General features: G+C 46.7%; 1 protein-coding gene across 35 annotated transcripts in view; it reads right to left on the reverse strand.

Moving 5' to 3' along the window:
* OBSCN (obscurin, cytoskeletal calmodulin and titin-interacting RhoGEF) overlaps positions 1-13575 on the reverse strand; it is a 304918-nt gene that overhangs the window by 170527 nt on the left and 120816 nt on the right. For 22 of the 35 annotated variants that reach the window (XM_088654044.1, XM_088654041.1, XM_088654038.1 and 19 more), the window contains 2 exons: positions 11118-11381; positions 6761-7027 (listed from right to left, as the gene is read on the reverse strand). The exons of 8 other annotated variants lie outside the window; for them this stretch is intronic. In XM_088654044.1, the coding sequence (XP_088510170.1) occupies positions 6761-7027; positions 11118-11381 (531 nt within the window). The remainder of the gene's footprint in view (positions 1-6760; positions 7028-11117; positions 11382-13575) is intronic. 5 more of the 35 variants (XM_088654050.1, XM_088654046.1, XM_088654028.1 and 2 more) reach the window with 1 other exon arrangement.

Raw genomic sequence — 13575 nt, forward strand, 5'->3', positions numbered from 1 at the left:
GGCATGCATATTTCTTTTTTTAAGCAATACTGATATATTGATTGAGCGTAGGAAAACCTATAAGTGCTTTACAAGAAATATTTAAATTAACAATTGAAAAATAATAATAATAAACAATAATTTATTATTTATACCCCGCCCATCCGGCCGGGTTCCCCCAGCCACTCTGGGTGGCTTCCAACAAAACATTAAAATACAGAACTCAAACATTAAAAGCTTCCCTAAACAGGGCTGCCTGGAGATGCCTTCTAAAGGTCTGGTAATTGTTGTTCTCTTTGACCTCTGGTGGGAGGGCATTCATAGAATCATAGAATCATAGAATCATAGAATCATAGAATCATAGAGTTGGAAGAGACCACAAGGGCCATCCAGTCCAACCCCCTGCCAAGCAGGAAACACCATCAAAGCATTCCTGACAGATGGCTGTCAAGCCTCTGCTTAAAGACCTCCAAAGAAGGAGACTCCACCACACTCCTTGGCAGCAAATTCCACTGCCGAACAGCTCTCACTGTCAGGAAGTTCTTCCTAATGTTTAGGTGGAATTTTCTTTCTTGTAGTTTGAATCCGTTGCTCCGTGTCCGCTTCTCTGGAGCAGCAGAAAACAACCTTTCTCCCTCCTTTATATGACATCCTTTTATATATTTGAACATGGTTATCATATCACCCCTTAACCTTCTCTTCTCCAGGCTAAACATACCCAGCTCCCTAAGCCGTTCCTCATAAGGCATCGTTTCCAGGCCTTTGACCATTTTGGTTGCCCTCTTCTGGACACGTTCCAGCTTATCAGTATCCTTCTTGAACTGTGGTGCCCAGAACTGGACACAATACTCCAGGTGAGGTCTGACCAGAGCAGAATACAGTGGTACTATTACTTCCCTTGATCTAGATGCTATACTCCTATTGATGCAGCCCAGAATTGCATTGGCTTTTTTAGCTGCTGCATCACACTGCTGACTCATGTCAAGTTTGTGGTCAACCAAAACTCCTAGATCCTTTTCACATGTACTGCTCTCAAGCCAGGTGTCTCCCATCCTGTATTTGTGCCTTTCATTTTTTTTGCCCAAGTGTAGTACTTTACATTTCTCCTTGTTAAAATTCATCTTGTTTGCTTTGGCCCAGTTGTCTAATCTGTTAAGGTCATTCTGAAGTGTGATCCTGTCCTCTGGGGTGTTAGCCACCCCTCCCAACTTGGTGTCATCTGCAAACTTGCTCAGGATTCCCTCAAGCCCATCATCCAAGTCATTGATAAAGATGTTGAACAAGACTGGGCCCAAGACAGAACCCTGTGGCACCCCACTAGTCACTACTCTCCAGGATGAGGAGGAGCCATTGATGAGCACCCTTTGGGTTCGGTCAGTAATCCAGCTACAAATCCACTGAATGGTAGCATTGTCTAGCCCACATTTTACCAGCTTCTTTACAAGAATATCATGGGGCACCTTGTCAAAGGCCTTGCTGAAATCAAGATAGGCTACATCCACAGCGTTACCTTCATCTACCAGGCTTGTAATTCTGTCAAAAAATGAGATCAGATTAGTCTGACATGACTTATTTTTCAGGAACCCATGCTGACTTTTAGTGATCACAGAGTTTCTTTCTAGGTGCTCACAGACTGTTTGCTTAATGATCTGCTCTAGAATCTTTCCTGGTATTGATGTCAGGCTGACTGGGCGGTAATTGTTTGGGTCCTCTCTTTTCCCCTTTTTGAAAATAGGGACAACATTTGCCCTCCTCCAGTCTGCTGGAACTTCGCCTGTTCTCCAGGAATTTTCAAAGATTATTGCCAGTGGTTCTGAAATCACCTCTGCCAGTTCTTTTAATACTCTTGGATGTAGTTCATCTGGCCCTGGAGACTTGAATACATCTAAACTAGCCAAGTATTCTTGTACTACCTCCTTACTTATTCTGGGCTGTGTTTCCCCTGCTGAATCATCTGCTCCATATTCTTCAGGTCGGGCGTTGTTTTCTTTCTTGGAGAAGACTGAGGCAAAGAAGGCATTGAGGAGTTCTGCCCTTTCTCTGTCCCCTGTTTGCATTTCACCATGTTCTCCTCTGAGTGACCCCACTGTTTCCTTGTTTTTCCTTTTGCTACGGACATACCCATAAAAGCCCTTTTTGTTGCTTTTAACCTCTCTGGCGAGCCTGAGTTCATTCTGTGCTTTAGCTTTTCTGACTTTGTTTCTACACGTGCTGGCTATATGTTTGAATTCCTCTCTGGAGATTTCCCCCCTTTTCCATTTTTTGTACATATCCCTTTTAAATCTTAACTCAGTCAAGAGTTCTTTAGATAGCCAGCCTGGCTTCTTTAGGCACCTTCCATGTTTCCGTCTCATTGGTATTGCCTGAAGTTGTGCTTTTAATATCTCCCTTTTAACAAACTCCCAACCATCATGAACTCCCTTCCCTTTTAGTATTACTGTCCATGGGATTTCACCCAGCGTTTCCCTAAGTTTTCTGAAGTCGGCTTTCTTAAAGTCTAGAATTTGGACCTTAGTATGCTTGGTTGCTCCTTTCCGCTGGATAATAAACTCCAGAAGAGCATGGTCACTCCCACCTAATGATCCTGCCACTTCTACCCCACCAACCAAGTCATCACTATTGGTTAGGACCAGATCTAAAATGGCTGATCCTCTTGTTGCTTCTCCCACTTTCTGGACAATGAAGTTGTCTGCAAGGCCAGTGAGGAATCTGTTCGACCTTATGCTCTTGGCTGAGTTTGACATCCAACAAATATCAGGATAGTTGAAATCCCCCATTACTACTATCTCACTTCCTTTGGAATGCTTGGCCATCTGTTCCAGGAAGGCATCATCTGTGTCCTCAGTTTGGCTTGGGGATCTATAGTAAACTCCCACAATGAGATCACTGTTGTTTTTCTCTCCCTTAATTTTGACCCAGATACTCTCAATTTGGCTTTGAAGTTTTAAATCCTGGATCTCTTCACAGGTATACATATCCCTAACATATAAAGCTACTCCTCCTCCTTTCCTGTTTGGTCTATTTCTCTTAAATAGATTGTATCCCTCTATTACTACATTCCAGTCATGAGACTCATCCCACCAGGTTTCAGTGATGCCTATTATGTCATATTTAGTTTGCTGTACCAAGAGCTCAAGTTCATCTTGTTTATTTCCCATGCTCTGTGCATTAGTATACAGACATTGAAGACCGTTGATCATTCCCCCATGTCTCTTATTTAAGGATATTTTCGTCCCACCACTAGGTCTGCATGCTGCTTGCTCCATTTGGTCCTTGACATTTGGATGATCATCTTCAGCATTTGATAGACTCCTACCTTCAGGACCACTGTCTCCCTCCCCCACATAAGTCAGTTTAAAGCCCTCCTGATGAGGTTTTTGAGTTTTGTGGCAAAAACATTCCTCCCAACTTTTGTGAGGTGCAGTCCATCACTTGCCAGAAGTCCATCTTCAAGAAACTGCAGACCGTGATCTAGGAATCCAAACCGTTCCTGTTTGCACCATTTGCGAAGCCAGTTGTTCACTTCCCCTATTTTTCTCTCTCTCCCTGGGCCATGTCGTTCAACTGGGAGGACAGAAGAGATGACAATTTGTGCATCTAATTGCTTCAACTTCCTGCCCAGAGCCTCATAATCATTTTTGATCTTCTGTAAGCTATGGCTTGCAGTGTCATTGGTTCCCACATGCACCAAAAGGAAGGGGTATTTGTCGGTGGGTTTTATGATTCCTTGCAGCCGTTCTGTTACATCTTTGATCTTGGCCCCAGGTAGACAGCACACCTCTCGAGACATCTTGTCAGGCCCACAGATCACTGCTTCTGTACCCCTCAGTAGGGAATCCCCAATCACCACTACACGCCTCTTCATGGGCTTGGTTGGGATTCTTCTATGTGCTGTCCCTTCCAAGGTTACCTGCATATTTCCAGAGGACTGACTTGGTTGCTCGTCTTCATATTCCTCATCAACTGTGATGAGGGAGAGATCCTCAGGTGGAGTCTGTTCCTCGTCTTCCATGAGCACTTCAAAACGGTTGTGTAATTCTAAGCACTCAGAGCGATCCCTGGGCCTTCTACTTCTATGAGTCACGTTCCTCCATACATCTGGCTGCTGTGTTGGGGAACTGTCCTCCTCCTCAGGGAGATCCCCTGTCTCCTCCTTGGTGCAGACAGTGTGCTCTGCTGCATCCAAGAAAAGCTCCAGCTCTTTAATTCTCTGGAGCGTAGATACACGCCCCTGAAGCTGCTGCACCTTCTCTTCCAGAAGGGCAACCTTGTTTTCTAGTAGGGCAACCAACTTGCAATTGTTGCAGGTGTAGCTACCCACATCCTTTGGCAAGAAAACAAACATTGCACAGGAATTGCAGGTGACAATGGTTGTTCCCTCCACCTCCATCTTGAAAACCTTGAGGTCAAGGGGGAAAGAGGAAGAGGCCTAGGTCCCCCCTAACAAACGTATGAGACTTGCTGCCCTAGGTCAAAAAGATGGGTCAAACTGCGCGCGCCGCTAGGCGCGCGCCGCTGCACTCCAAGCTCTGACTAGCTCCGCCCACAGCTAATCACCTGAACTTCCTGACTCACACTTCTAGGTGAAAGGTCACAGCCAGAAACAAACACCCACACAAGCCTGGACAGTCACCCAAATCCAAGAGGCAGCAGCCCTTCTGCTCCTTCCTCAGTCGCTGCACTCCAAGCTCTGACTAGCTCCGCCCACAGCTAATCACCTGAACTTCCTGACTCACACAGGGTGGGTGCCACTACCGAGAAGGCCCTCTGCCTGGTTCCCTGTAACTTGGCTTCTCGTAGCAAGGGAACCGCCAGAAGACCCTCGGCGCTGGACCTCAGTGTCCGGGCAGAATGGTGGGGTGGAGACGCTCCTTCAGGTATACTGGACCGAGGCCGTTTAGGGCTTTTGCTTAGGGCAAAAGCAGTTGAAATCAATTTAAAATGCTTTAAAATACTTAGCAGTAAAAAAAAGATTATAAAACGTCAAAATCTACATGTCTGGATATTATTATTATTATTATTATTATTATTATTATTATTATTATTATTATATTTATAACCCTGATGGGACTCAAGGCAGCTTACAGATAAAAGCTTGTCTAATAAAAAATGTTGTAAGCAGGTGAAGAGAATACTTCAAAGGTGGTTACCTAATGTCAATAGGCAGGGAGTTCCAAAGTGTGGGTGCTGCTGCCACGCTAAAAGAGCTGGTTTTCTGGAAGGGCAGAACAATATTAGGTGGCACCTGCAACAGTGCCACTTCCACAGATCTAAGCAGTTGAGTGAGAACCCATGGGGTAATTGCGAATATTCTACCATTCAAGAAGGAAAGAACACAGGATTGACTACTGTGCTACAGAAAACAGCATCTGGAGAATATAAAGCTTCCATTTCTCTTGCTTTTTAAATTGCCTGCATTGCATCTTTTTTTCTTTTTTTTTTGAAAATTAAATTGGAACGTACCATGATCTAGCTAAAGCCTAGCCTGGATCCATTGTCTAATACGATGGCCATGCATTTTGAGTTATACATTCTTGGCATACAAAAAGATAGGGTTACCATGCGTCCAGGAATTCCCAGACATGTCCTCTTGGGGGGGCCCTACATGTCCATCCAAGGGGAATTTAAAATGTCCTGGATTTTGGGTTTTTATTTTTTTAATCTTTTTTTGGGGGGGGGGCGACTCTGGTTCAGGCTCTGGCGGAGGTGTTATCAGACAATTGCCCTAAAAAAGCTCAACAACTTTTTGTGTCTGGATTTATACCTCTTGGAATATGGCAACCCTAAATAAGAGAGGTAAATGTAAAGGACCCCTGGGTGGTTAAGTCCAATCCAAGGTGACTATGGGGTTGCGGCGCTCATCTCGCTTTCAGGCCAAGGGAGCCAGCGTTTGTCCACAGACAGCTTTCTGGGTCAAGTGGCCAGCAGGACTAAACCACTTCTGGCACAACGGGACACCATGACGGAAACCAGACCTCATGGAAATGGCGTTTACCTTCCTGCCGGAGCGGTACCTATTTATCCACTTGCACTGGCGTGCTTTCAAACTGCTAGGTTGGCAGGAGCTGGGACAGAGCAATGGGAGCTCACCCCATCGCAAAGGATTAGACTGCCAAATTGCAATGGCAACAATTGCCAGGAATGCTGCCTCTTACATTATTATTATTATTATTATTATTATTATTATTATTATTATTAAATATTTTTTTATTTTATAAGCTTAGAAATATAAAAGGGGGAAAAACACCAAAAACACACACCTGAAAATGAATACAATGCAAGCATACAAAAAAAGAGTATAGAAAACCAAAACAACAACAATAAAAAGAGAGGGAAAAAAGAAAAAGACTCTAATTATCTATCATATGTTCTTACATTGTTGAGTTCCTCCAGTACTTCCCAACGGCGTTACAATGTATATCATCTTTAGTGCTTTCGACATCTTGTTTTCAATCTTATTTATAGGTTATATAAACATATCCTTCTCTGCTTAACTTCACTGTCAAATAGTATCTCTTATTACTTCCTTAACATACCAATCAATTTTATCATTGACATTTATATCTAATGCTAACTCAACAATATAATTATAGCACATATTAGAATTTTAATATCTGTAAATTCTCGACCAATCCTCCTCTACAACCTCCATATACTCCATATACTTCCAGATCTTATATTAATTATTTCCAATCTTACATTTATTTTTAAAATAAACTTTGAATTTCTTCCAGTCTTCTTCCACCGACTCTTCCCTCTGGTCACAAAGTCTGCCTCTTACCTTTAATTTCCAGCTTTGCCGACGTGGTTTGATCCCCAGCGGTGCAGGAATACTCCCCGCTGTCTTTGGTTTCCAAATCGCGAACAAGAAGCTCATGCTTGGCACCGTCCTGTTTCATTTCATATTTGGGACCGGGATGAAGCACCGCGCCATCTTTCCTCCACTCCACTGACGCCTTAACCACCGTCACCTCGCAGCGCAGCCTGGCTGTTCCACCTTCTTCTCCTTTCTCATTCTTCAGCCGTTGCTTGAATTCAGGCTTGAGGGCTGTGGAGCCAACAACAAGAGGTGAAGACAAAACATGGGCCATAATGCTCATAGGTGCAAGATGAGGAACCATTCTGGAAAGGCGAAACCCTGGCGGAGGCTCCTTCCTCATGCAAAAGGGGAAAAAAGCTGTTTGGAGGAAAGAAACTGTCAGAGGGTTGTCATGGCTACTCTAAAGTAACTCCGCTTGAGTCCAGTTTGTCTTCAAAGACATTTATTGTGCTAATTATTTACAGTGTAGAGACAGCTTAAAACACGAGCTCTCATCCCGAATCAGAATCCGGCAATGGCGTACGTCTGTTCCTACGCCAGCAAAGTAGTCTGGGCACCCCAAACCGCCGCCCCCTTGACCTGTGTTGCGGTGCTCTCCTCATTTCTGGCGCCGGAAGGAGTGATGCCCTTTCAGTTTCCTCCCCCAGCAGTCGGTTCCCTGGCTCTGCAGTATTCCCAAGCGTCTGCCTGCATCCCTCCGCTTTCCCATTGTTCCTCACTCTGATTTCTCTCCCCCTCCGAGTCTCCCCCTCCCCCTCTGGCTGCTTCAGAACCACTGGTGCTCTCTGTACTTGATGAGGTGGACGTTAGGATGATGGGGGCTGGCTCCCTGTAGGGAGTCCCCCTTACAGAAACAATTGGTGGAAACAACGGAGAAGAGCATCATTCACAACATTAGAGATTTTGTGCAATGTGGGGAACTTTTGCCATTAACCATATGTAAGGGCGTCTTCAATGTCCATGGTGAATACCTGGTTTTCCCAGGTATTTTGCCAGGATGGCAGTGATAGCTTTAAGGAGTTATACTTAGTTTGTATCAACTTCCCCGGTGGGACAGTGGGGAAAACAGTAGTCAATCAGGACTTTTATCTAGCAATAACAATAAGTGTTTCAGACAGTAAACACGTGGCATTCACTGCAACAGAATGCAAATGACTCTGATGACCAAAACAATAAAGTATATTTACTGCCTGGCTGTGAATAGCTCCCACCTCCACCTAGTGGATCATAGGGACGCAGGTGGCGCTGTGGTCTAAACCACAGAGCCTAGGGCTTGCCGTTCAGAAGGTCGGCAGTTTGAATCCCCGTGACGGGGTGAGCTCCCATTGCTCGGTCCCAGCTCCTGCCCACCTAGCAGTTCGAAAGCACATCGAAGTGCAAGTAGATAAATAGGTACCGCTCCAGTGGGAAGGTAAACGGCGTTTCCGTGCGCTGCTCTGGCTCACCAGAAGCGGCTTTGTCATGCTGGCCACATGACCTGGAAGCTGTACGCCGGCTCCCTCGGCCAATAAAGCGAGATGAGCGCCGCAACCCCAGAGTCGTCCATACCTGGACCTAATGGTCAGGGATCCCTTTCCCTTTACCACCTAGTGGTGTTTCACTATAGGGCAGAATGGGACATGGTTTTTGGTGGTTATTGGCAACATTTGACGCATGCCCCCACAGCCCTCACACCACCTTCCCAAAGTCTAGTAAGTGAGGCGCTGGACTTTGGAATAAAGGCATGAGGGATCTGGCGGGCTCCGTCCTCCTGCCTCCTTGCCAAAGCCAAGTTAGTGCTTTCCCAGCTCTGGGAAGGAGGTGGGGAGGCTCTAGAACCTCACGCTTGGAATGCATATTTTGGGTGACTGTGACAAGGCCATGTGTGGCTGGCAGGTTCCGTGCTCAAGTACTCTTGCGGCCCACTTTGGTATGAAGAGTTGGGCCGCCTTGCTATAGGAGCTAGCAACTGTTTTGACATTAAAACTTGTCTCATTGTTGAGTTGCCAGAAAACCCACCCAGTTCTCCATTCTGAAATTAACCCATCTCTCACATCCACCTTTTCCTTATCTTTCACACCATTGGGGGGAGGGAGGGTCATAGCTCAGAGGTAGAACATTTGCATGCAGAAGGTCTGTACAAACGAACAAAGTACCAGGAGATGAATCAGAGTTCTCCCACATACCTACAGGTGTATTTTAGCTCATAATTGAAGGTGGGGAGCTATATTTCCAAAACCATTTCCTTCCTTTTAAACTGCTAGCTATCTTGCTGTTTGGAACAGAAAATCCTAGGTAACCCCAAATTTCTATTTACTGAATTTGAAACCTCTGAAATTCAAATTTTGGTGAAATTATCCCATATTTGCTGAAGATGCATGTGTAGTACACAGACATTGATAGGAAGTCTGCTGGTTATCTATTGCAAAAGCTGCAATATATACATGAGATATATATGTTTTTTCCTGCATTGCAGGGGGGTGAACTAGATGACCCTTGGGTCCCTTCCGATTCTATGATGCTATAAGCCTGACTTGCTATTTATACAGCAATGTAAAGCATCACACTTGCATTTGCAGATGTTAACCAAATCTGAAATGGATGCAGAACACCGGCAGTTGCAGATCTAGTTCAAACACCATTAAATTTGATCTGGAGGAGAGTTTCACATTTCAGTGTTTTGAAAATTGCCATTCTTAACAACGTACAAGAATCCAGCTTTCAAAATGTCAACACAAGGCAACTCAAATCTTTATGGTTTGAAAATTCTGTGAAAGTACCCAAAAGAAAGTATAAATTGCCAGAAACTGGTCTTATGGTGTTATAAGCTATTATTAGTATTACCACCACCTCCACTGCTACTATACCGTGTTTCCCCCTTTTTAATACGTAGTCATAAAGTAAGCCAGGGCAGCAATTTTAAGCATTTGCGAAAGATAAGCCATACCCCGAAAATAAGACATAGTGTATCTCCATGCCTGCAGCAGCGCGGGCGGAGAGCTGAGCCAGCGGCCGGGCCTCTGTTGCTTCTAGCCCAGTTTCTAGTTTCTAGCCCAGCAGCTTGGAGCACCCAGGAGCACCGGAGCCAGCGGCCCTGCCTCTGCCTGGCCGAGGAGGCCTGCTGTTCCGCCGCCTGGAACCGGCTGCTGGAGCGCGCGGAGCGCCCAGCAGCCCCGGAGCCGAGCGCCAGAGCAAGCGGCCTCAGCTCCATCCAGCCGACACCGTCCCGCCGCGCGGAAACGGCTGCTGGAGCGCACGGAGCGCCCAGCAGCCCCGGAGCCGAGCGCCAGAGCAAGCGGCCTCAGCTCCATCCAGCCGCCGCCGCCCCGCCACCCGGAAATGGCTGCTGGAGCGCGCGGAGCGCCCAGCAGCCCCGGAGCCGAGCGCCAGAGCCAGCGGCCTCGCCTCCATCCGGCCGCCGCCGCCCCGCCGCCCGGAAACAGCTGCTGGAGCGCGCGGAGTGCCCAGCAGCCCCGGAGCCGAGCGCCAGAGCAAGCGGCCTCAGCTCCATCCAGCCGCCGCCGTCCCGCCGCCCGGAAACGGCTGCTGGAGCGCACGGAGCGCCCAGCAGCCCCGGAGCCGAGCGCCAGAGCAAGCGGCCTCAGCTCCATCCAGCCGCCGCCGCCCCGCCACCCGGAAATGGCTGCTGGAGCGCGCGGAGCGCCCAGCAGCCCCGGAGCTGAGGGCCAGAGCCAGCGGCCTCGCCGTCGCCGTCCCGCCGCCTGGAAACGGCTGCTGGAGCGCGCGGAGCGCCCAGCTGCTCAAAGCGCCCAGCAGCGCTCAGACAGCCCAGCAGCATGGCGCGCAGTGCCCAGCAGTGCCCCGAGCCAGCAGCCTGGCCCGGCCAAGAAGACCTTAAGGTGCTGTAAAAACTGTAATAACGTAAAAAAAATAAGACATGCCACCAAAAATAAGCCACCCTGTGGTTTTTTGAGGGAAAAAAGCAATAAGACGGTGTCTTAAAATGTGGGAAACACGGTAGGTCTGGTTCACTGCAGGCACACATATGTTCATTACTTGATGACTGCAACATCTAGGTATCAACTTTCATGGGCAAATAAGTCATCCCAGATGAAACCTTGCAGGCTGAACTTTCAAGTCACCCACTGATCCTCTCTGCCCAAGGCTGATCATGTGTTCAGACATTCAGCTGCCTGTTATCACTTGTAAATCAATCAAGTGCAAAGCAATTAAGTCATGTGTATACATGAGCACACCATCCCACAGAACGAGACTGGAATATTTCTTTTGCAGCCCTACTACACCCCCAGATTTATTTATAATCCTAGAATTTGACTATCGATACATTCATTGGCTGGATCAATTTCACACACTTTACCGTTGACTGTTAAGACGGCAGTGGTCTTCTGGTCTCCACATGTGCAGGTGTAGCGCCCAGCATCCTCCATGTCTAAATCGTGGATCGCCAGCTCTGTGACAGTTTCTTCCTGCCTGATCCGGTACTTGTTGCTTTCTGCTAGTTTTTCTTCTTCCTTCATCCACTCCACCGGAGCGGCCTTAGTGAGCTCACAGCGTAGTGTGGCCGCTTCATTTTCAGTGGCTCTTACATCCTTCAGTTCCATTTTGAACCGTGCTGGGAGCGCTGCAGAACACAGATTTATAAATGTATGAAGACCCAACACTAGTAGAATCATAGAATCATAGAATCATAGAATCATAGAATCATAGAGTTGGAAGAGACCACAAGGGCCATCCAGTCCAACCCCCTGCCAAGCAGGAAACACCATCAAAGCATTCCTGACAGATGGCTGTCAAGCCTCTGCTTAAAGACCTCCAAAGAAGGAGACTCCACCACACTCCTTGGCAGCAAATTCCACTGCCGAACAGCTCTCACTGTCAGGAAGTTCTTCCTAATGTTTAGGTGGAATTTTCTTTCTTGTAGTTTGAATCCGTTGCTCCGTGTCCGCTTCTCTGGAGCAGCAGAAAACAACCTTTCTCCCTCCTTTATATGACATCCTTTTATATATTTGAACATGGTTATCATATCACCCCTTAACCTTCTCTTCTCCAGGCTAAACATACCCAGCTCCCTAAGCCGTTCCTCATAAGGCATCGTTTCCAGGCCTTTGACCATTTTGGTTGCCCTCTTCTGGACACGTTCCAGCTTATCAGTATCCTTCTTGAACTGTGGTGCCCAGAACTGGACACAATACTCCAGGTGAGGTCTGACCAGAGCAGAATACAGTGGTACTATTACTTCCCTTGATCTAGATGCTATACTCCTATTGATGCAGCCCAGAATTGCATTGGCTTTTTTAGCTGCTGCATCACACTGCTGACTCATGTCAAGTTTGTGGTCAACCAAAACTCCTAGATCCTTTTCACATGTACTGCTCTCAAGCCAGGTGTCTCCCATCCTGTATTTGTGCCTTTCATTTTTTTTGCCCAAGTGTAGTACTTTACATTTCTCCTTGTTAAAATTCATCTTGTTTGCTTTGGCCCAGTTGTCTAATCTGTTAAGGTCATTCTGAAGTGTGATCCTGTCCTCTGGGGTGTTAGCCACCCCTCCCAACTTGGTGTCATCTGCAAACTTGCTCAGGATTCCCTCAAGCCCATCATCCAAGTCATTGATAAAGATGTTGAACAAGACTGGGCCCAAGACAGAACCCTGTGGCACCCCACTAGTCACTACTCTCCAGGATGAGGAGGAGCCATTGATGAGCACCCTTTGGGTTCGGTCAGTAATCCAGCTACAAATCCACTGAATGGTAGCATTGTCTAGCCCACATTTTACCAGCTTCTTTACAAGAATATCATGGGGCACCTTGTCAAAGGCCTTGCTGAAATCAAGATAGGCTACATCCACAGCGTTACCTTCATCTACCAGGCTTGTAATTCTGTCAAAAAATGAGAAGCGGGATGATGTGAGAGGAGGGAAGGTTGTAGGTATTATAAAGTGGCATGGGGAATCTATACAAGGTCCAGGTCCAATGCCTGTTGATTTTCAATGGAAATGCCTCCCTTGGCTTCATCAGGCATTGGCACGCGGCCTTGAAAGGGAGAGAGCACTTTGGGATGATGGGAGGTCATCTCTACACACTCCTTCTCGACAAACGGGACACTGACGTGGATGTATGCTACCGAAACGCAATGGAACACAGAGACAAGAGAACAGAAAGACCAGGAACGGGAACACAGGAGGATGTACAATGTATTTCAGGAACAACTTGCAGTGGAATGATGAAGTTCAAATTCAAAGATTGGTGGACTATAAAGCAATAAAATACTCATCCCACAGTACTTGCACAATGCAATTTTACTGTTGACTATCAAGGAGACTGCTGTCTTCTGGTCTTCATGGTTGCAAGTGTATTCTCCAACACTCTTCGAATCTACGACAAAAACAAATGGGTCTCCCTGCTTAATGAAGCACTTGTTGCTGGGTCTGAGACCTCTGTGCTCCTTCCTTCCTTCCACCAAGCCATCAGCCTTTGTCAACTCAAGTAGCAGAGTGAGTCTTCCACCTTCTGTGACTTCTTGTGAGGCTTTTGTGTGAAAAAATGCTTTCACCCCGTTTTCTTCATGCCATTCGAAATTCAATCTGCAATTACTACTACAGTGGTACCTTGGTTTACTAACTTAATCCGTTCCGGAAGTCCATTCTTAAACCAAAGCGTGCTTTCCCATAGCAGCGGGGGACTCGATTTACAAATGGAACACACTCAACGGGAAGCGAAACATGTTCTGTTGGACTCCTTTGGGCAACATAATTCCACCTGATTTCCATCCGCTTGGCGGCTGCAGAAGACATTGCTTGCTTGGCATATGTGTGACAG

The sequence above is a fragment of the Zootoca vivipara genome, chromosome 11, assembly GCF_965207765.1.
Source record: "Zootoca vivipara chromosome 11, rZooViv2.hap1.1, whole genome shotgun sequence".
Classification (NCBI taxonomy): domain Eukaryota; kingdom Metazoa; phylum Chordata; class Lepidosauria; order Squamata; family Lacertidae; genus Zootoca; species Zootoca vivipara.